At 46.6% G+C, this 20419-nt stretch overlaps 1 protein-coding gene and 1 non-coding gene across 8 annotated transcripts in view; one reads left to right on the forward strand and one right to left on the reverse strand.

Annotated features, from left to right (window-relative positions):
* ATXN7L1 (ataxin 7 like 1) overlaps positions 1 to 20419 on the reverse strand; it is a 253029-nt gene that overhangs the window by 12442 nt on the left and 220168 nt on the right. For all 7 annotated transcript variants that reach the window (XM_043463018.1, XM_043463021.1, XM_043463020.1 and 4 more), the window contains 5 exons: positions 18014 to 18297; positions 14731 to 14813; positions 13598 to 13854; positions 4101 to 4296; positions 385 to 506 (listed from right to left, as the gene is read on the reverse strand). In XM_043463018.1, coding sequence (XP_043318953.1) covers positions 385 to 506; positions 4101 to 4296; positions 13598 to 13854; positions 14731 to 14813; positions 18014 to 18297 — 942 coding nt within the window. The remainder of the gene's footprint in view (positions 1 to 384; positions 507 to 4100; positions 4297 to 13597; positions 13855 to 14730; positions 14814 to 18013; positions 18298 to 20419) is intronic.
* TRNAR-UCU lies at positions 13074 to 13146 on the forward strand. The gene has a single exon. It is a non-coding gene; the product is annotated as a tRNA-Arg (tRNA).

Raw genomic sequence — 20419 nt, forward strand, 5'->3', positions numbered from 1 at the left:
CCATTATGAAAGTTTTAGTATCAATTTCTAGCATTAACATTACAAACAGAAGCATATTCTTATATCCTTAGATAGTCTTAGTCATGGCAAAAAGGCCCTTTAACACTTAAATAAACAAGGTCTTATACCTTTCCATTTAGTTAGAAGATTACCAACATAAAAGTTATCTCCAAAGAAGATAAAACATACCACACATCATAGTTGTCTCTGAAAAACTACAGGCAAGCCACCAAGGGGGGCTGACGTTCAAGAATTAATCATGAATTCTGATTTCAGAATCATTTCATTCAATAAAAAGCCAACGAGGGACATTCATTTAGAAAACTGGGGTTCAGAGGGTTGTGGGGCAGCTCATCTCATATTGCACAAAAACTGCTCACTTACTTCCACATCTGTGAATTCAAGTGTTTTTCTACCATGGAGTTTAGTGCGAATCGAAAACGATCCCATCTTCTATCAAACACATAGTACCCTCGTCCCATGAGGCGACTCCCAAATGAGCAAAACTGTGAGGGGAAAAAAAAAACAACACATTTTTAACTTTGATTACAGGTTAATAAGCTAATACAAGCCACACAGAGACAAATAACATTTACATAAAAACACACAGGGGTATAGTTTTCCTCAAAATAAAGAAGCAAATAGTACCGAAGCCAAAAATATTTCTGTGTGAGCTCCCAGATTTTCTGTAGAACCTCACAGGGTGAGTCAACAATAGTGACATTCAATCGTCTGTGGCACTGAGGGTTACCTCCTCTATCCCAGGGACTGAGCCAGCACTTTCAGTTGAAAAAAATAAACAAACCAACAGCAATAGTAGCCAGGACGGTTTTTCAGCACCACGGGCCGGTCACATCAGCCATCTCCTCAAGGAAGCCAGGCTTCCCTGCTTCCCGTCACAGTAATGGCAACAGCTGGTTCTAAGGTTCTCCTGTTGACAGATCATACTCCTATCTGTTGTCAACAGAGCCACTTCCCTTCCAGCTGGGGCTGAACCCCTTCCTCTCCTGGTGTCAGCCTCATCTCCCCTCCCATCAGCACGGCCAGGCTGCCTGGGACATGGCCACCGCCGCTGAGCTCACTGTCCTGCCGCTTCTCCCCTCTTCTCCGGGCTGTGTCCAGTTCTCCTCTCCCTCAGGGCCTGAATGAAGACTCACCTTTCCAGTTGCCTTTGTCTGACTTACCTTGCCACTCGGAACTCCCACAAACCCCTATACACACTTCAGCACCTTCCACCTGGGAACAGCTATGTGGCTGTTCTATGTGACACAGAATGCTTCTGTGGTGGTCTTGATGACTACAAGTGTCTAAAGGCCAGAGACCCCCATTCTCTTCTCCTTCCTCCTCAATATGAGGCTAGTAGGGATTTAGTCTAAAGGATGGACTATAGAGATACGGTCCTACAAAGTATTCAGAGTGAACTCACACTTTAAACATAGGGCTGAAACATGAGCAGTTAGATGGTTAATAAATGTCATTTGATGATGATGTTAGGACACCCAGAAGGCCAGCAGACAGAAATGCAAGAAGGTGACATTTGGCTGGTCAGAGCTCAGGCAAGTTTGCAAGTGACTCTATAACTCAAATGCAGCTCCTCTCCCTCCCCCAGGCCTCTCCCAGCAGCTCCCTGGACTCCGTCCCAGACACAGTGCTGGGCTGGCACTCATTCCACAAACGCTTCCTGGAACCAGTCTTTGGAACAGTTCTCAGGAGGAAATGCAAGACCTTCCCTTTGTTTTGTTTCTGCTTATGTTTGGGGGTCGGTGGGCGGGGGTTGCACTAAAATCTTGCCACCCATCAAATCTGGTACTCCTGATGAAAAACTCTTTTCCGCACATTAAGTGCTTACTGACCAAGCCAGAAAACATACAAAGGGAGTTCTCCCACATGGAAGCTGGTCCCCAACAGCATATAGGCACTGGTCCAGGTCCAGACATTTTTTCTCCTTTCGTCTCCTTGCTAAAGACACCCCAAATGAGGGTTCATTACAAAAATTGATTTAATGTATCAGTTGGCCATGAAAGAAAGGACAAAGCAAAGAAACAAATCCATGGCCTTTCCATTTAAATCAGCAAAACATGAAGGGCACACAAATCTGCCAGGCTCCAAGTTGAGCTAATCCACTATAGCTTGGCAGCGTGTCATTTGGACAGAGATCTTGATGTGCTCCAGAGTCTGGCCTTCTGGTAGAGAGCCCTGTCTCACTTTCAGACTTGGAAGCTGGAGGCCTCTTAACTGTCTGCGCTACCTACGTCTCTAGTTCAATAGAGATGCAAGGCTCAGCGCCCCAGAGGCTCCTGTTCTTAATTGCATATGGTGCCCCAGGCAGGGCTGTAGCTCCTTGCAGCATGGGCCACTGTGGCAGACCCTACTAGTTGCCAAGCTCATCAACTACCATCTCACCCCTCAGCTCTCCCTGTTTTTTCCTGGCTAAGAGAACCATGCTTTTGTCCTGATATCTGTCATGGAGCAGTGAGCAGGAAAGGTGGGTTTCTTCCCAGAACCTTGGGATGAATCATGGCTGGGCTCATCCTGTGTGCTGTTTTAGTTGCTAAATCATGTCCGACTCTTTGCGACCCCATGGACTGTAGCCCGCCAGGCTCCTCCATCCATGGGATTCTCCAGGTAAAAACACTGCAATGGGTTAACATTTCCTTCTCCAGGGGATCTTCCTGATCCAGGGATCAAACCCGCATTTCTTGCATTGGCAGGCATTTTCTTTACCACTGAGCCACCTAGGAAGCCCCATCCTGTGTTTCCTACAAGCCTATCCTCTGCCACTGATTGGTATAGGGGTGGGCATGTGACCTACTTCTGGTGGATGGAAGAGAAGGTCTGCTGGGAGGGCTCATAGGAACATCTTCTTCCCTAAGAAATGACATAAGAGCATCTTAGAGGAAGACTCCCTTCCTGTCGGTCCCTTTCCCCACTTTGTAGAATGTGACTTGGTGAGGATGTGACGTTGGAGTTGGAGCCGGAGACGACATATCCAGACTGTGCATGAAAGGCAAAAAGGGTTGGGGAATTCTCCCTCCGCAATATGACTCTGAAGAGATGCAGAAACAAGCCTGGAACCACTCACCTCTAGAATTCGTGCTGTATGAGACAAGTAAATGGCTGATGCGCACATACGGTATGACTTGAGTTTTCTATTACTGACAGTCAGAGGCATTCCTAATCGTCCCTGTTTCTGTACTAGCCGAGAGGCTAAGTCTCAAGCTGTTGGTGAAGCACACTGGTAGAATTGGGCAGGGAGTCCCTCTCCTGATGCAGGGTTGATTTCACCTACATAGTTCATGCGATCCCAGGACAGTCAGAGCTAACCTTGAAGGCTTCACGCTGGGACCAGAGCAAAGCAGCTATGGGGGTCCCATGTTTCTGGCCTCCCTGAATTCGGCTCTGTTGATGATAGCACCAGGCATTCCTTTTTTAAGTGCTCACAGGGCCAACGTAAACAAGCTTCCAGCTGATGCTTCCTTATACCTCCCACCTGGATTTCAATGACCTTCTGAATTGTTAAAGTGGACTCTTCCAAGGAGCTGGGGAGAAACTGACCTTTTCATTAACCTGCTTTCATGCTGACATGAAATGCTTCCTTCTTTCCTACACACACACACACACACACACATGAGTTTTGTGCCATATGGTCACACCTACTAAGAACAATAAAACTCAGAACCAACAGGGAAGAAAACCAGCCAGGGCTGGCACCTGGCACATTGCTCAGACAGATAGTTCCCAAAGCAGGTGCACCAGACTGATTCTTGAAATCAGAGGCTGCCTTTCAGATGGGCAAGGCAGGAAGGTCAGCTCCCCAGTGCTCTTCTATGAACACCGTTTCTCAAGCATTATCACTTCAAGGTGCAGCATAAATACTCAGGTGCTTAAAGGATTATGATCAGCTGGGTGCCCTCACCTTTCCTTCTGTGATTTCCAAGGGGATTTCTAAGGCAATCATTCAACCTCAGGGAAAGCCCTTTCAAAAAACACTGTCCTGGAGGCCTCTGCTTAGGAAGGATGCTATCAGAGGATGCAGTCCCCTAAACACCACAAAGCGCGGGGAGAAAGAAATGCCGGGATGGAAACAGAAAGAGGCCTACCGCAAGAGGTCTGGGGTGGTGGGCAGAGAAATGACAGTCTAATAGCTTCTCGGATTCATCGGTTCCGTCCATCTCCCCTTCATCACTCGACAGTCGGCTGGCGAGGTCACCTCCAACTGGGGGCAGAGGGGGTTCCAGAGTGTAGCCACTGTGATTTGAAGACGTGCTGCTGCTTATGCTATTTGCAGAAGATGGTCTAAGGGCAAGAGAAAGCAAACAGAATAAACTTTTCTGAGGGAAACAGACCCACCCAGTTTCACGGAGCTCAGAATCAGACCAATTAGCCTTCCCGGTACATTAAGGAAGGCAGGTCGATGACAGACCTGCACAAGGGAAAAATTCAGGCTGAGAGGGGAGGCAGTGACCAGCTCTCTACGCGATCAGGTGGAGCTGAGACTGCCCTGCCTGAATGCGGGCACCAGGGAAAACTCCAACAGTGTAAGCAGAACAGAAAATACAAAAAACAAACTCGTGTGGCAGAGAATTAATTCAACTTAAAACTAGTCATCTATAAATTCAGTTACAACTATTCATTCATTTGCATGTAAGGAATTTACACTTGCCCTGCAGTTGCTTCTCTCTGAAAGCAGACGGTGATGGGAAGATCAACCAGATAAACAAGCTCAAATCAGTCAACAAAATGTCAGTGATGATGAAAGACAGCCTTACAAACACAGCTACTGAACTATGACTTTATGACGGTGTTCCCATACCTACACGAAAAAATGTTTTGTCCCAGATGGGACCACAATTTCCTCACCCTGAAGCCAAGCCTGTTTCTTAATATCAAGTCACATGTAGTTTAATTGTATCTTCTGAGGGTGAATGTTTCTATTTAATTTTTGACAAGCCACTAGACCCACAGATTGGCATGGCTGACTCAACAGTAGGTGTTGAAGAAATATGTTTCTCAATGAAAGAGCGAATTAATTCCATGTGTATAAACAATCCAACAGATCTCATCCCAGTCATGGCTAAGCTCATAGAAAAGCAGTGTCACAGTAAGAGGCAGTACCAAGGCTTTCTAAGCAGTGCGAAACAAAAGAAAACACACCTCCGCATCAGGAGAAGAGTCAGAAGAATGGTCAAAGCTAGTTGTTAGTTGTTTTGATTGACCAGGGAGACAGTCAGGGAGAAAAAGAAGTTTTAGAGGAAAAAAAAAAAAAAAAAATCAGGATTTTTTTTTTTTTTTTTTTTTTTCGATGTGGGCCATTTTTAAAGACTTTATGGAATTTGTTACAATATTTTTTGTTTTATGTTTTGGTTTTTTGGCCATGAGGCAGGTGGGTGGGATTCTTAGCTCCTGCATGACCAGGGATTGAACTCACAGTCCCTGCATTGGAAGGCAAAGTCTTAACCACTGGACTGCTAGGGAAATCCTCAGGATCTTAAAAAAAAAAAAAAACAAAGAAAGGTTTTCTGCATTCTGCTTTGAAAGTTGCCCCTTCAAGTAACATGAAGGGGCTTTTACTCATATACCTCTCTTCTCTCCCTCATTTTCACCTTGGACACTTCTGTTGTTTTGAAATCTTTCTAGGTGTCAAATACCTGAGTTCAAACCAGATCCCCAAAGCACAGTCACATAAAAACAAAGCCACAAAGGTGGAAAAAAAATTGATAGATGAACGGATAAACAAAACATGGTATGTCCATACAATGGAATATTAGTTAAGTCTCAAAAGGGAAGGAAATTCTGGTATATGCATGGATGAACCTTGAAGACATTATGCTAAGTGAAATAAGCCAGTCACAAAGGACAACTATTGTATGACTCCACTTAAACAAGGTATCTACCACAGTGAAATTCAGAGGCAGAAAGTAGAACGGTGGTTATACCAGGTGCTGGGAATGGGGACTTGAGTGTTTAACGGTACAGAGTTTCAGGACTGAAAGATGAAAAAGTTCTGGAGATGCATGGTAGTGATGGCTGCACCACAAGGTCCTTAATGCCCCTAAAAAAGATTTTTCTTTGCAAAGAAAAGCTGGTTTCCATCTTCACCTGGACCTTGGCTCTTCTGGATGTGCTGCAGCCATCTTGCTACAGACTTTGAAGATGGAGCCGAAAGACTGAAGAGGGTGGAATAAAAGGGCAGAGAAGGACAGCCAAGCCCTGATCTCTGGGGACTGGTGCCTGTTCACCTCTGGACTTCCTGTCACCAGCAGTAAGAAATTTCCTAGTTACTGAAGTGGTTAGTAAGCAAGGTTTTTTTGTTACTTGCACTTGAAGTGTCCCAACAAGTGTGAACAAGAGATTTTACCCTGTTTTTAGGAGACAGACTGTAACTGGAGAATGTTAACTAATGGGAAAGAAGCTGAGCTACCACAGAACCCTGATAAGCAGGGCACCATGAGCAGCTAGAGCTGCAAAAGTCACAGATGAGGTGAGGACTGAAAATAGCAGGAGAACTGAAAGGCTTGATACTGGGTTGTTGGACCCACAGGTCATCACTCCTCACATAGCCAGATGACTTAGCACTGCCCCACCTGCCCGCTCCCCCTCCAATCAACTCTCAGAGAAAATGAACTGAGATTCCAGACAGGGGGCCACCAGCAGAGACTAGGAGGGAGCACCGGGCTAGAAAAAGGGGGACTGTGGGCTGTCCCTGGTCAGATCGTTAACTGGCACTCCCGGAATGCCTACTGCCCGGCACATCAGCAGGCAGGATTCTTCCCTTGGGAAATTTAATGGTCGCAGAGAAAAGGCTTCCACACTTTGCATAATTATCAACAAAAGGCTGGCTGGTGATGTGATAACCTTATGGTTGACAGTCCCACACACAGACCTCCAATCAGCTTATTAGAGTCTTTCTTTTAAAATGAATGGTTAGAAATCACCAAACATTCCTGAAACAATCTCCAACATTAGGCTGACCAACCAAGCATCAAACACATAAACACATACATGAAACAAACCTGGGGGAAATGAAGATAAGAGAGAAAAAGAAAGAAAACCAAGAAGCCTATCTTCAGAGACATCAGAATGGTATCACTTCTGCAAAAGATGGTATCTTGTAGGATATTATAAAAAGCAATCAGATAAAAAGAATTGGATCCTGGTGACTTCCTTGGCAGTCCAATGGTTAAGAATCCACACTTCCATTGCAGAGGGCAATGTTCCCCTAGTCAGAGAATGAGGGTCCTGCATGTCACGTGGTGCCATCAAAAAAAGAAAGAAAAAGTAAAAATCAGAACCAGATCCTAAAATATAACAAGCAAATCATAAATTATGTGATATACAGTTTTAAAGGTAAAGTAAAAAAAAAGTCTTTTAGACAGTGGAACAAGAGATTGAGAGAAAACAGGACAAAAGGGTAAGAGAATAAAAAGATCAGAGCAAAAGGTCCAACACCCAGCTAATAGGAGGTTAAAGAGAATAAAGCTAACAGCAGGAATAAAATTATTTAGGATGGAACAGAAAATATCCCACAAACAGGTGTTTCCAGATTTAAAGGATCTACTGAGTCCCCAGCACAATGAATGAAAAAAGACCTATATCAAGGGTGATCCTTGGGAACTTTCAGAGCCCCATGCTTCAGAAATCAAAAATGGAATCAGAATGATACTGAACTTCTCAATAAAAATCTCTGATGCCAAAGTCAATGGAAAAACTGCTCTCAAAATTCTGTAGGGAAATAGTTTTCAACCCACTTATATATTCAGGGAGATGATCAATTAAGTGTGCTGCTGCTGCTGTGTGAGAGTAGAATAAAAACATTTTTATTTTATTTTATAAAAACATTTTTTTTTTTTTATTTATAAGGATTCTAAAAATTGACTTCCCATGTCCCTTTTCACAGCACGCTAATGGAGAAAACACTTCGTCAAATAAAGGAGCAAACCAAGAGAGGAGGCAGCAAGGAGCCCTGGAAAAAGGGTGATCTAACCCAGAAAGGGTAAAGTGAGCCCCAGGATGGCAGGAATTACTGTTTTTCACTCTTTTAGGACTATTTGGTTTTTGAACAACGTGTCTATATTCAGTTCAGTCGCTCAGTCATGTCTGGCTCTTTTCAACCCCATGAACTGTAGCATGCCAGGGTTCCCTGTCCATCATCAGCTCTCAGAGCTTGCTCAAACTCATGTCCATTGAGTCGGTGATGCCATCAAACCATCTCATCTTCTGTCGTCCCCTTCTCCTGCCTTCAATCTTTCCCAGCATCAGGGTCTTTCCAATGAGTCAGTTCTTCGCATCAGGTGGCCAAAGTATCGGAGCTTCAGCATCAGTCCTTCCAATGAATATTCAGGACTGATTTCCTTTAGGATGGACTGGTTTGACCTTTGTGTACTCCAAGGGACTCTCAAGAGTCTTCTCCAACACCAAAAAATTAAGTTTCATTAAGGGAAAAAAAAAATCTGGGGGCTTCCATGGTAGTCTAGTAATTAAGAATCTGCCTACATAATGCAGGGGACACAGGTTTGATCCCTGGTCAGGGAAGATCCCACATGCCGAGGGGCAACTAAGCCCCTCAAGTCACAACTGCCGAACCCATATGCCCCAACTACTGAAGCTGTCATGCCTAGAGCCCATGCTCAGCAACAAGAGAAGCCCTGGCTTGCTGTGACTACAGAAAGCCTTCTGGAAGCAACAAAAAGACCCAGCGCAGCCAAAAATAAAATAAATAAAAATAAAAGAGTTAACAATTAAAAAATATATATATATTTCTAAAAAGAGAAAAACCCTTTTCTAGTGGTTGAAACACTCAGTAGTAAGTTCCGGGACTTCCCTGGTGGTCCAGGGGTTAAACCTCCATGCTTGCACTGCAGGAAGCATGGGTCTGATCCTTGGTCAGGGAACTAAGATCCCACATGCCATGCAGCATGGCCAAAAAGGAAAAAAAAAATTAGTAAATTCCAGTTGCCAGACAAAAGAGAGGAGGCGAGGGAAGGAGAATCATGGAGATTCATGGAGCATGAAAACTGCGAGTTCCAGAGGAAAAGCAGCTCTGAGAGCAAAGAGAGAAACATGAAGGAAGGATGCCAGGCATATGTGTGCCCGTGTACGAAGAGGGGGCTCTGAATCTTTTCCTTTCCAGGCCTGTGTCACTCAGGGTGCGGGCACCCTCCTGTCAATTACGGAGTAGTGGATGCTTTCAAGACCTCCTTCCAGCTCTGACTGCTGCCCTTCAGGGTGAAACTTGGAGGGATGGAGTGTGCTGGAAGCAGCCTGTGTCTCTGAAAAGCCAAGGGTTGGTGAGGGTGATGGGAAACAGGGCTACTGGCCATGAGAAAGTGTGGAAAAAGTCTAGCATGTGTGTTAAACTGCTGTCCAACCTTTCTTCCTCAGCACTACATCACACCTTCCCTCTCCACTTACCAGTCTGGTCTAAAGACAGTGCATATGATGATGGTCTCTGTCCAATTCCCCTCAGGGAAATTTAAAGTCCCCACCCCTACCACTCTGAGGAAGCAGGAGCATCAGTCGAGTGCTTTGGGGAAGAGCACGAAGGAAACTGACCTTAACTGAGTCCCTAGTGGTAAAGAATCAGCCTGACAATGTAGGAGACACAAGAGATGCCGTTTCGATACCTGGGTCAGGAAGATCCCCTGGAGTAGGAAATGGCAATTCATCCAGTATTCTTGCCTGGAAAATTCCATGGACAGAGGAGCCTGGTGGACTACAGTCCATGGGGTCACAAACAGTGGGACACAACTAAGCACACACACACATGATATGTGTAGGCACGTCACATATATTTTCTCATCAGAGCTACCCACTGCCTTAGGCGTGTGTAACTATGACCTACATTTCTCAGATGAGGACACTGGTTGCCAAGCTAATAAAAAGTGGAAATGAGACTTGGTCTGTCTGCTTGACTTTAAAGCCTGAACTACTGAGAAATGGGTAGGAAAAGCCCAGGGACAAACCTAAGTCAAGGAGGGAAATGGTTTCCACTTCGGTGATTATACTATCAATGAGTCACGAACTGAAGTAGCTTTCACTGCAGACTCACTTCTGCCCCTTCTCAGGTTTCTAGGACCTTCTGACTCTTTCCCCGCTGCCTTTGTCAGTCTGAGATTCATTGGTGTTTGCCATTGTATACTTTAGGGTGAGATATGTGTTCATTTATGAGACAGAGGGGAAGGTGCCCAGACCTTGTCAGCATTGACCTCCACAGCTGACTTTTTGTCCCTCCTGGGGGCCAAAGCCTGTCTTGTTAGAGCCCAGCTCAACCCTCTGCACCTCCCCCTGCCTTTCCAAAGAGTCCTGATGGCTTTGGTTGGCATGGTTAGCCACAGCCCTTGGGCTCTGTGGGGAAAGCAAGGTGTTCCCTTAGAGTTGGGGGCAGGAAAGTAGAGCATATAGGTATGTTATCCAAGGACCCCCAGATTGAGGGACAGAGGCCAGGAGGATGGGTGAATGGAAACCAGGTCTTGCCTAGGCCTTCACTGGCTCCCACTGCTTTCCCACTGACTACCATGGCCCTTCCTACCAGCTACCGTCAACTGAGTGCTTATTATGAGCTTGATACTCTCACTGAATTTTCCTTAGCTCCATTTGACAGATGAGCAGTTTGAGGCCAGAGAGGCTGAGAGACGACCACGTTCATTCAGTCAGCAGACAAGGAGTCGATTCTTGCACTATCCAATCCTATTCCAACCCTTGCTAGCTGACTTTTACTCTTCTAATCCTAGGCTCAAGTTCCTCTTTTAGAAACCCCTTACAAGAATGGGTTGCAACTCAAAAATATGAGAACTGGAATATTTTCAAGGTTACCAAAATGATGTTTAAGAAGTAAATGCACACATTGTTAGCATTTCCTACAAGAGAAATTCACAACTGGGAAGGGATTACCATAATTCCACTCATGAGTCATTCTTTTGGTCAATTACAGATAATGAGTATGATTGAAATATCTATTATATCATCAGTATGAGGGAAATAATGGTTTTAAGTCTTATGTGAGTACATTAACTTCTGATCATGCCTTTTCGATCTCTGATAGCATGGGGTCTTGTTTGAACCTAAAACAATTGAAAGAGAACGTTATTTCCTACTAACTTTGGAACAGAGTTCACCCCTGAGTCTTCTGGTGCCTTGAAAAGCATCCTCAAAAACTATTCTCTTACCAACATTTGTAACGTGCTCCTTGGCCTCCCCTTTCCTTTCAGAGACATTCTTTCTGCTGATTAACCTCACCCTCTCTTTCTTCTGTTTCCCTAAAAGAAAATAAACACCTGGCATTTCTCTATTGACAAATATTCCCCTGAAAATTAAAACAAAAAGAAACAGAAAGAAGCAACTCTTAAGGTTGCCTGTTTTCATTTTTTAACGGCTGTCCCTGGTTTCACTGCTAAGCCAGGTACCACTGCTTGGGTGTGAAGTGCCTGCATCGGTCAAAATTGATGGAGCAATGTATAATAAAAGAGAATTTTCAGGGGCTTCCCTGGCGGCTCAGTGGTAAAGAATCCGCCTGCCAGTGCAGGAGACATGGGTTTGATCCCTGGTCCAGGAAGATTCCCACACGCCATGAAGCAACTAAGTCTGTGTTCCACAACTATCCAGACTGAGCTCTAGAGCCTGGGAACTGCAACTACTGAAGCCCGCACACCCTACGGCCCGTGCTCCACAGTAAGAGAAGCCAGCACGATGAGAACCCCACATGCCGCAACTAGAGAGTAGCCTTCATTTGCTACAACTAGAGAAAAGCCCACGCAGCAATGAAGACCCAGCACAGCCAGAAATAAGTAAATAAAATAAACACAAAGTGGGGTTCCCTGAATCCGAGGTGATCCCTTGGATGGGCAGTGGGTTCTGGGTACATGTGTGATGAAAGCAGGATTGAGATGGCTTCAGGTGGAGGCAGGTTTGCTTTTATATCAGGTACCATGAAAGGTTTTATGGGAATAAAACAGTTCCATTGCCACCAAGAAGTGTGAAAGCTAGTATATATGGAACTGAAGCCCTGTCCAGAAGTTTGCAGCAGAACTGTCTCCTAGACTCTAAAGCAGGGGCAATCTCCTTCACCAACATCTGGCATTACAGTGAGAAGTCATTATAAAAGGATCCTGCAAAATGAGGGGCGGAAAGGAAAGTGGCAAGTAAATGGATGACGACAATGGCTGGACAGTGGTTATGATGATGGGGATGTGTGGGTGCTGACTCTGTCTGACTCCATCTTCCCAAATGTCTGAGGCTAAGGTTGATGATTCCAGAGGAGGCCTCTGGCTGTCAAACTGGTCAGGTTTGCACCAAAGTGGAAGGCACAAGACATCCTGGTAGGTCAGTAACAACTGTCATCAAATATTTGCTTTTACTTTAAAAATAAATTCTATCCTCTTCTTCTATAACTCCATTCTTTTCATGCCTGCTTGCTGACTGGACAACTACTCTTTGAGACTCATAGTGTGTGCATTAAAAATCATCAGAGGTTACCAGTCTCTGCACTTATATTGTATTATTAATGTTTCCCTTTCATGATGTTGTGGATATTTGAGTCTTATCTTCTGAACTCTAAATTCTTGAAAAGCAGGATCTAGTTTCACTAATCTCTGTGCCCCTGCCTGAGAGTACCTAACATAGTACCTTGCTTATGGAGCAAGCACTCAAATATTTAGGGTTCCCAGTCTTATCACCTGGAAATTGTCTGTGGCTCAATATGGCACTCCACTGGCTGTCAAAGCACACACATGTGGATCTTAAATCACTCTAAATCCAAGTGGGTTTCTTTTCTTTTCTTTTTTTTTGAAAATTGAAGTATAGTTGACTTACAATGTTGTACCCTCTGTTTTCTATTCTTTCATTTCCTCCCAGGACAACCAAGTAAAATCTCAAAGAAGTGGCTGAGCTTTCTTGGTGTGAAGGGAAATTTAAGGACAGACAGCTCCATCACACCAAATTTCCCTCCACCCTGACCACTGGAGAGTTGTGGGGAAAATTCACAAAATATTGTAACAAATGGGCTCTGCTGCTGTGCTGACTCCCCTCCCCTCCACAAGGCTTCCCTCTAATCTAAAAACCCAGGCAACCATGGGATTTCCCTGGTAGTCCAGTGGTTAAAACTCTGTGCTTCTAATGCAGGGGGCACAGGTTCAATCCCTGGTCAGGGAACTAAGATCCCACATGCTGCACAGTGTGGCCAATAGATAAATAAATTAAATAAAGTTACTTATTGAAAAAAAGAAAAAAACACCAAACCAAACAAACCCCAACCAGGAAGTTGCCTGGTGGCTGAGTGTCACTTTCAGGTATTTATTTCCAGCTGGCTCTTGCTCTGTGAAAACACATGCTGTCGGATTTGGGTCTGTTATGAGGTATGACAGTGATGGCAACGATGACCACAGTGAGCACGACAATGGTGACAGCAATAAAATCCACCGAACACTACGTGGCAGACACTGGACTGAGCCCCTCACACCCATTCTCTCATTTCAAGTTCACAACCGCCTCCCTAGGTAGGACCATGATGACTCCCGTTTCACAGGTGATCAGACCACACTCAACCCAGGCAGGCAGTCACTGGCCATGGACTCAAGGCTTCCATCGCCGAGGGGGCACTTACCTAGGAAGCACAGAGTTGGGTGGCCTGGATTTTGCAGGGGACGCGACTTTAGGTTCTGGGCCCGAGCTCCCTGAAGGTCCCGGCAGTGAGTCGTGCGCCGGCCCGGGGGGATTGGGAAGTACTTCCCTTGCCGAAGTCAGGAGATGCTCTTTATCTTTAACTTCTTTTTCCCGGGACTTGGCTTTGTGTTCCGCCAGGAGGAGGTCAAATTGCTTCTTCCGGCCTGGGACTGCCCTCCGATGGCTTAGTGAGTGAGTCTAAGGAGAAGAGAGATGGAAAGCACAGCCTCTTTGATCAGCACATAAACCTGCTTCCCCAGGCCCTCCATTTCAGAAACTGCAATTCATGGGAATTTAGAGGTGCTTGAAAAGTCAACTTCAAGGCAACAGCTCCTGTTCTGCGGCTGGGAAGAGGCAGAGACCACACAAAACGCAACCGTGCCCTACGCTCCTGGCGTTAAGGAGCCAAAGCTTCCTCCGAAAAATGGCCAAAGATGACGAGCTTCAGCGCTGAACCCCTGAGGACCTCCCTGACGACAGGCACCGGTGAGGGCGCGCTGGAGTTAATCCAGGTGCAGGTGGGAGGCTCGCTTTGGCCCAGACACACAGAGACACCAAGCAGAGAGGGCCACGGCCTCCATCCCGAGAGGCACTAGCAGTTCAGCATGAAATACGGGGCTGGGGGCTACCCACGGGTGGCCGCCTCGGGTCAGCTGTCCCCCGGCCACCCCGCTGCGGCCGGATCAGGGGCGCGGCGGCTCGTCCTCCCCTCTGGGGCTGCCTTTCAGGGCGCTGCCGCCGCCGCCGCCGCCGCCGCCGCCGTGCTGCTCCTGCATACATTAAAACGTAGCAGGGTTTAGAACCGCCTGTGAGCGCCTATAAATACAATTTACTGTCTGGCCTCACAAGTAACAGGGGAAGCCTATTTTTTTTTTTTTTCTCCTTCTTAAAAAGCCAGCCAGCTTGAGGCAGGCACTCTGCTACCATGGAAGAGAAGAAAGCATTTCCCTTACAAAGAGCAGCTGGGGGTCGTGTCGAGGCTCCACACCCTGCCGTGTGCAGAGAGTGGCATGCAAACATTTCGACAAAGGCCCCAGCGAGAGCAGGAAGTATTTTTTATGGAAAGAGAAATACCTTGCAGGTGAGGGATCTTGTGCAAGGTTTCTTTGTCTCGGGATCCAATACTCCACAGTGTTTATTTGGGTCAAATTCTCTCTCTGGTTTAAGAAACAAACAAAAAATATAAGAAAAAAGGAGACTAAATAGGATTTGGCATTAAGACTACATTTTTTAAAAAATGCACATTTGCACCAACAAGTGAGACATTGTCAGGCAATCTGTTTTGTTGTTTTTTTTTTCCCCTCCAACCGGCTGCTAAAATGCTTCCAGAACCGCTGGGGGAAGATGGCGCTTCTCTCTGAACCCAAGAGTTCCCACGTCCAGCTTTGGTGGGGATGTGGTAGGGATGGGAATGCACAAGGGGAGAGGGCGGGTGGGCAGCAGAGGGAAAGGGGCCACGTGGTTCTCAGGCTTTATTTCACTCCAACCGTCTCCCCAGGCACCTCTGGGCAAAGCTGGCTGCAGACGGGGCAGAGTCACTGGAAGGCCCTGGGGCCACTTTCTCCCCTGGGGTAGCTCCAGGAATACATCACTCTCCCACACTGCCCTCCCACAAATGGCTCAATAGTTTGAGCCATTTGAGTGGGAAATTATTCCTTGACATGTCAGTGTGACCGGCCTCTCTCATGCTTTGGAAAGTCCTCAGCACAAGGCATTCCATGCAGCCTTGCTGCTTGGATTTCCCCGATTCAGGAACATGTAGACAGGGGCAGGTGTGGACTTTATGCTGAGGCTGAACCTGCAGGTGTAAAGGGCAGGGCCTGATGGCCTCACAGTTGCTCTGCCCCCAGCCTGGAGCCTGGTGCTCCAGAAGGGAGTGAGCCGGGCAAGCGGTCCCCTTGCCACCAAGGATGGTTGAGGGAAGCAGGCTTTCCCCAGCTCCTGCCTTCCCACTGGAGTCCTGATGGCCCCTGTCGAGGTGACTTCTAGGGAACTTACTCTTTTTATGCTCATTTTGGATCCTTCTTCCTTCTGGGCTACAAAAATGTTTTCCTCCCCTAGAAAATGGAGGGTTGTGAGACAACCTCTTAAAGACACTGCAAGCTTTACAGTTCCACCTCTTGATGGCCCGTGCCATTTCCGGAAGACACCCAGCAAACACCTGAGTCCTGCAGGGCAGGAATGACACAGTTCTTCTGGGCATTCACAGAGATGGGCAGCAGTGCAGGTGCGTGGGGAGGTGGATGGGTGGGTGGAGGGGCATGTATAAACTTGGAGGCATGTCTCCTTCAGGGCCTCCAATGGCTGCAAGCTATAAAGAGGTTATCTTGCCTGAAAAACTGTCTGAACTTGCTGGAGTAAAATCTGACCATAATAAATGAATGCATTCTATTTCTAGAAGAAGGTTTGGGAGCTGTGGGATGGTTGCAACAGTGGTGATGATGATGTTTGCAATAAAACCATTCTCACATCCAAGACAGATCTCCTGCTTGGCTATCAAAATGCATCCTGCCCCTTTCTTTTGCTTTTGTCTTCTTTTCTTAAGCTTCATTTTTTAAGAAGAGAAAACTGTTAGGCCTGGAGATGTTTGCTTCTTATGAGCCCTCTCTGCCCACCAAGGAGGGTCTGGGCGCCAGGCCCCAGGCCGCCTGGTGAGAGTTCCTTCCCTTGGGCCTGGTGGAGTCAGCCCTGTACCCAGATCCACACCAGCACTCGTGTTGGCCTGGAACTGAACAGGTTGTTTGGCTGGGGGCAGGAGCTGGCTGCCAAATGTGAAAGCAAGAGAGAAATAAGCAAAAGACCCAATGAGACAAAACCACCAACAAAATGCAAAACCAACAAACACACACAAAAAAATCCCCAAACAACTTCAGATTAAGGTGCCGGCTGGAAGCCACAGTCATGCTTCTGCCAGGACGAGGGAGCCCAGCCTCACTGCGCCCAGACAGATCCACCAGCTCATTCAGGGACGCCACCTCCTCTGCAGAGTGACAGTGACCTTTCTCTGCAGGAAGAGAGCTAGGTGCATGGGGCTCTGTCCACACAGAGAGGCCCCCACCCTCAAAGACAGGGCCAGGCTCTGCCTTTTTTGTGGGACAGTGGTTGACTAGGACATGGAGAGATTTTCAGGGTAATATAACTGTGTCATTTGAATGCTTTGGGTGCAAGGTACTTTTCAGACCCAGACTTTTTAAAAGTTACAAACATAAGAGAAAATCTGAAATACAGATAAATACAAAGTAAAGAATAAAAATGACCCACAATTCTTGGGGGCACTTAGAAATTATGCTCACGCCAGAGGACACAGCTTCTCTCTCACAGGGCAGTTTTCTCTGTATGGTGGACCCCTGAATAACTTGGGTTTGGACTGTGCACGGATATTTTTTAGTAGTATATACTGCAGTACTACATGACTGGAGGTTGGTTGAACCTGCAAATACGAGGAACTGCATACACAGAAGACCTACTAGAAACCATGTGGGGATTTTCAACTGCATGGAGGGTTGGCACCACTAATCCCTGCGTTGTTCAAGGGTCAACTATATTTTCTTTCTTCTGGTTAACACCTGATAAATGCCCAGGGTGTGTGAAGAAGTTATAAAATTTATAGCTTTTCTTGATCTTTTGGAGAAAGTAAAACTGCCAGATTTCCTTTCACAACAAACCCAAAGCAAATACCATCCACTTGGGGGACCCAAGGGCCAACCACTGACTTAAGGACTGGCCACGTGCACCTTTCTGGGTAGCTCCTGAGTGCCTACTCTGACAACCAAGTAGATTGCAGACAGACCCTTCAGCACCCATCTGCTATGCCAGTCTGAGTGTTCCTAAGTGGGAATTCCAGTCTGCTTATGTGGGAAAGGCATCTGTAGCCCCAGACCACAGAATGAACCTGGAAACCAATGAGACCAAAGGTTGGAGATGGGCAGACAGCACCAATGTGACTGCCCCAAGCCTGCCCTCAGCTACCGGGAGATATCACAGTGGGCTGTCCAAGGCCACAGCCCTGAGACTTTTCAGAATCTAGGGGCGGTTTATCCGGTCAGAGCAAGGACAAAACCCTCCGAACCCACAGAATGCTGTGGGGGTGCAGAGCGCCCTGCCTTGGGAACACCAGGATAACTCCCGATAAGTGCTGAACTAACTCAGCCCAGCCATCATCAGTCTGGCCCGGGATTAAGAGAATCAGTTCTCCCCTGCGTTTTGAGATGGGAGTTCCTGTTTGTAGGTAAACTCCGTGTTCCCCTTAAAATGAAACAGACCTGCTCAATTATTAAGATCGCATCACTCCCTAGTTCTGGACGCGACTCAGCTGTAGTCTGATCATGAGCCAGACTCAAAGAACACAGACACGTACCTGAAAGTCTCCTGTAAGGCTTGCTGTTGTTTTTGGTGCCGTTTTGGTGTTTCTTGTCTATGGTGGTGGACAAAATTCCTTTGCCATTTAAGATCTTCTCTGGGGAAGGTGGCACTGACTTGGACATCAAGACCGGCTTAATGACAGGCGGGGTGGAGACGGCAGAGGATGAGGTGGAGCACGAGGGGACCGCAGGAGTGGTCGTAGAGTTCATTTTGACATTGGCACCATCTGCCTTCACTAGGTTAGGAATTTTCTCTAAACTGACTACGGGAACCGGAACACTGAAAAATAAATGAACAAACACACACACAATTGCCTTCTTTGATACATCTGGTCTGCTGAGACGATATCCCTGCTTATCGTTATCAGGACACTTCCTTATCACTTATTTATACTCCTCCTATAAGCGAGCAGCAGGATTCCAGTTTTGATGGGAGGGAGATGCATGCCTCAGAAAAGACCGACGGCGAGGCGAGCCTGGCATGGTGCCAGGGATGGCATCAGTGCTGACTGATTACCTCCTGGATCAGTTGTCCCCAGAGATCCTGTCACTCCCCCATTCCTCAGTCCCCTTTGTTAGCAGTCTCCAAGACAGCACCTTGGGCAGAACAGGGTGCCCGCTGTGAAGCTCAGGAAGCGGTGCAGTCTGTCCCTGAAGACGGTGTGCCATGGAGCCGCATGCTGAATCACGTCCCCGCCCCCGCTGCTCGGCTGGTCTCCCACCCGGGCGACCGGGCCTGACATCTGCTCAGCTCGGAGTGCTGACAGGCTCACAGTACATGGAGGCAGGGCTGCGGGCCAGCGGGCCATGCTCTGCGCTGTCAGAGGACTCCTGGATCACTCATGTCCCAGGGATGGGCCGCCATGGAACATTATCTAATATTCCATTTTAGGCAGCTAGTTATGTAAATAGGCAATTCTCAAGGCTGGCAGGTGAGAGGATGAATTTTAAGAAGACAGAGCACAAAGGTATATGTTTGCTCTTCAGAATCTGTCACTCTAGCCCTGCTTCCCTGCCATTTCTTCTGTAATGGATATGCATTTAATTTCTGTGCATTTCATGCTGGAAGACCCTGTGTCTAGGGGGCGGTGGAGGACTCCGTCTCCGGGTCTGAAAGGATGAGATGAGATGAGTAAGCTTTGCTTTAGTTCTTGAACTAGATTCCCTTTCCTCCTTGCAGGAGGGTGGAATGCAAACACTTCAGCACCCTCAAGTCATCTTTGAGCTGAGAGTGTAGCTGACTTAGCTCTCTGAATGCCAAATGGGCTAAACTAGGGCTCAGACATGCCTGCAGACAATGAAGGGCATGAAAGACATGCTGGTTTTGCAGGGGAGGAGTCTTAACTATCCTCACGGCTGGCTGGTTCTCCCTTCTCCAAGATTCATTCGCAGATCATTTCTTTGATCAATTTGTTCATGAAATTATTTCAGCAACCCCCTCAGCCCTTGTTGTTGTGGCTAGCCCTTGCCCCTTTTCTGACTTTGAAACAGGATCCCGGATGTTATTTATAGGCCTTTGCCAGTGAGAAGGGCACTCAGTGGTGGAGCACACTGCTCCCAAACCTCAGACTTCACCCCAAGACCACGTGCTTTTTTGGCCTGGGGAAGCATGGGGTGGGATCTCAAGCCCCACGTGAGAGGAAACTGCAACAGCAGTTTTAAGTAAGATACCAAGTTACTGACAGTTCTGTCTTTGATCAGCGTCTCAATCACTGAGATAAAGCTACACTGCCACCACTTTCTAGTTAATGGCAATTCTCAAAGCACTCATCCTATGGCTGAAGAACAGCACAAGAAGCCCTTGAAAAGTCAACACACTAAGAAGCTGCAAAAGAGCTTGCCTGGTGAAATTAGTGCTGCATTCCCAACTTCTTCTAAATGGTAAAATACGTAAGGCTATGGGATACTAACTTCTTACAGGCTCGTTCCTTCACTCAGTTTTAAAAGGTACAAATTACAGAAAGCAGGGTGGTGAAGAGGTATTTGTATACCTCTTCTTAGCAGCATTATTCATAATGGCCAAAAGGTGGAAGCAACTTTAATGTCCACTGGTGGATGAATGGGTAAACAAAATGTGGTTGATACACAGAGTGGAATACTGTTCAGCCTTAGAAACGAAGGAAATTCTGACACATGGATGAAGGTTGATGACATCACGCTAAATGAAATAAGCAAGTCAGAAAAAGATTACTACTCCATAATTCCAATTGTACGAGGCACCTAGAGTTCAAGTTCATGGAGACTGAAAGTAGAATGGTGGTTGCAGGGAAGCTGTTGTTCAGTGGGTGTTAAGTTGCAGTCCTGCAAGCCTGTTTACACTTAACACTCCTGAACTGTATATTAAACACGGCTAAGATGGGCTAAAATTTTGTTATGTGTGTTTCACCATAGTTTAAAAAATT

Source organism: Cervus canadensis, chromosome 3 (genome assembly GCF_019320065.1).
Source record: "Cervus canadensis isolate Bull #8, Minnesota chromosome 3, ASM1932006v1, whole genome shotgun sequence".
Classification (NCBI taxonomy): domain Eukaryota; kingdom Metazoa; phylum Chordata; class Mammalia; order Artiodactyla; family Cervidae; genus Cervus; species Cervus canadensis.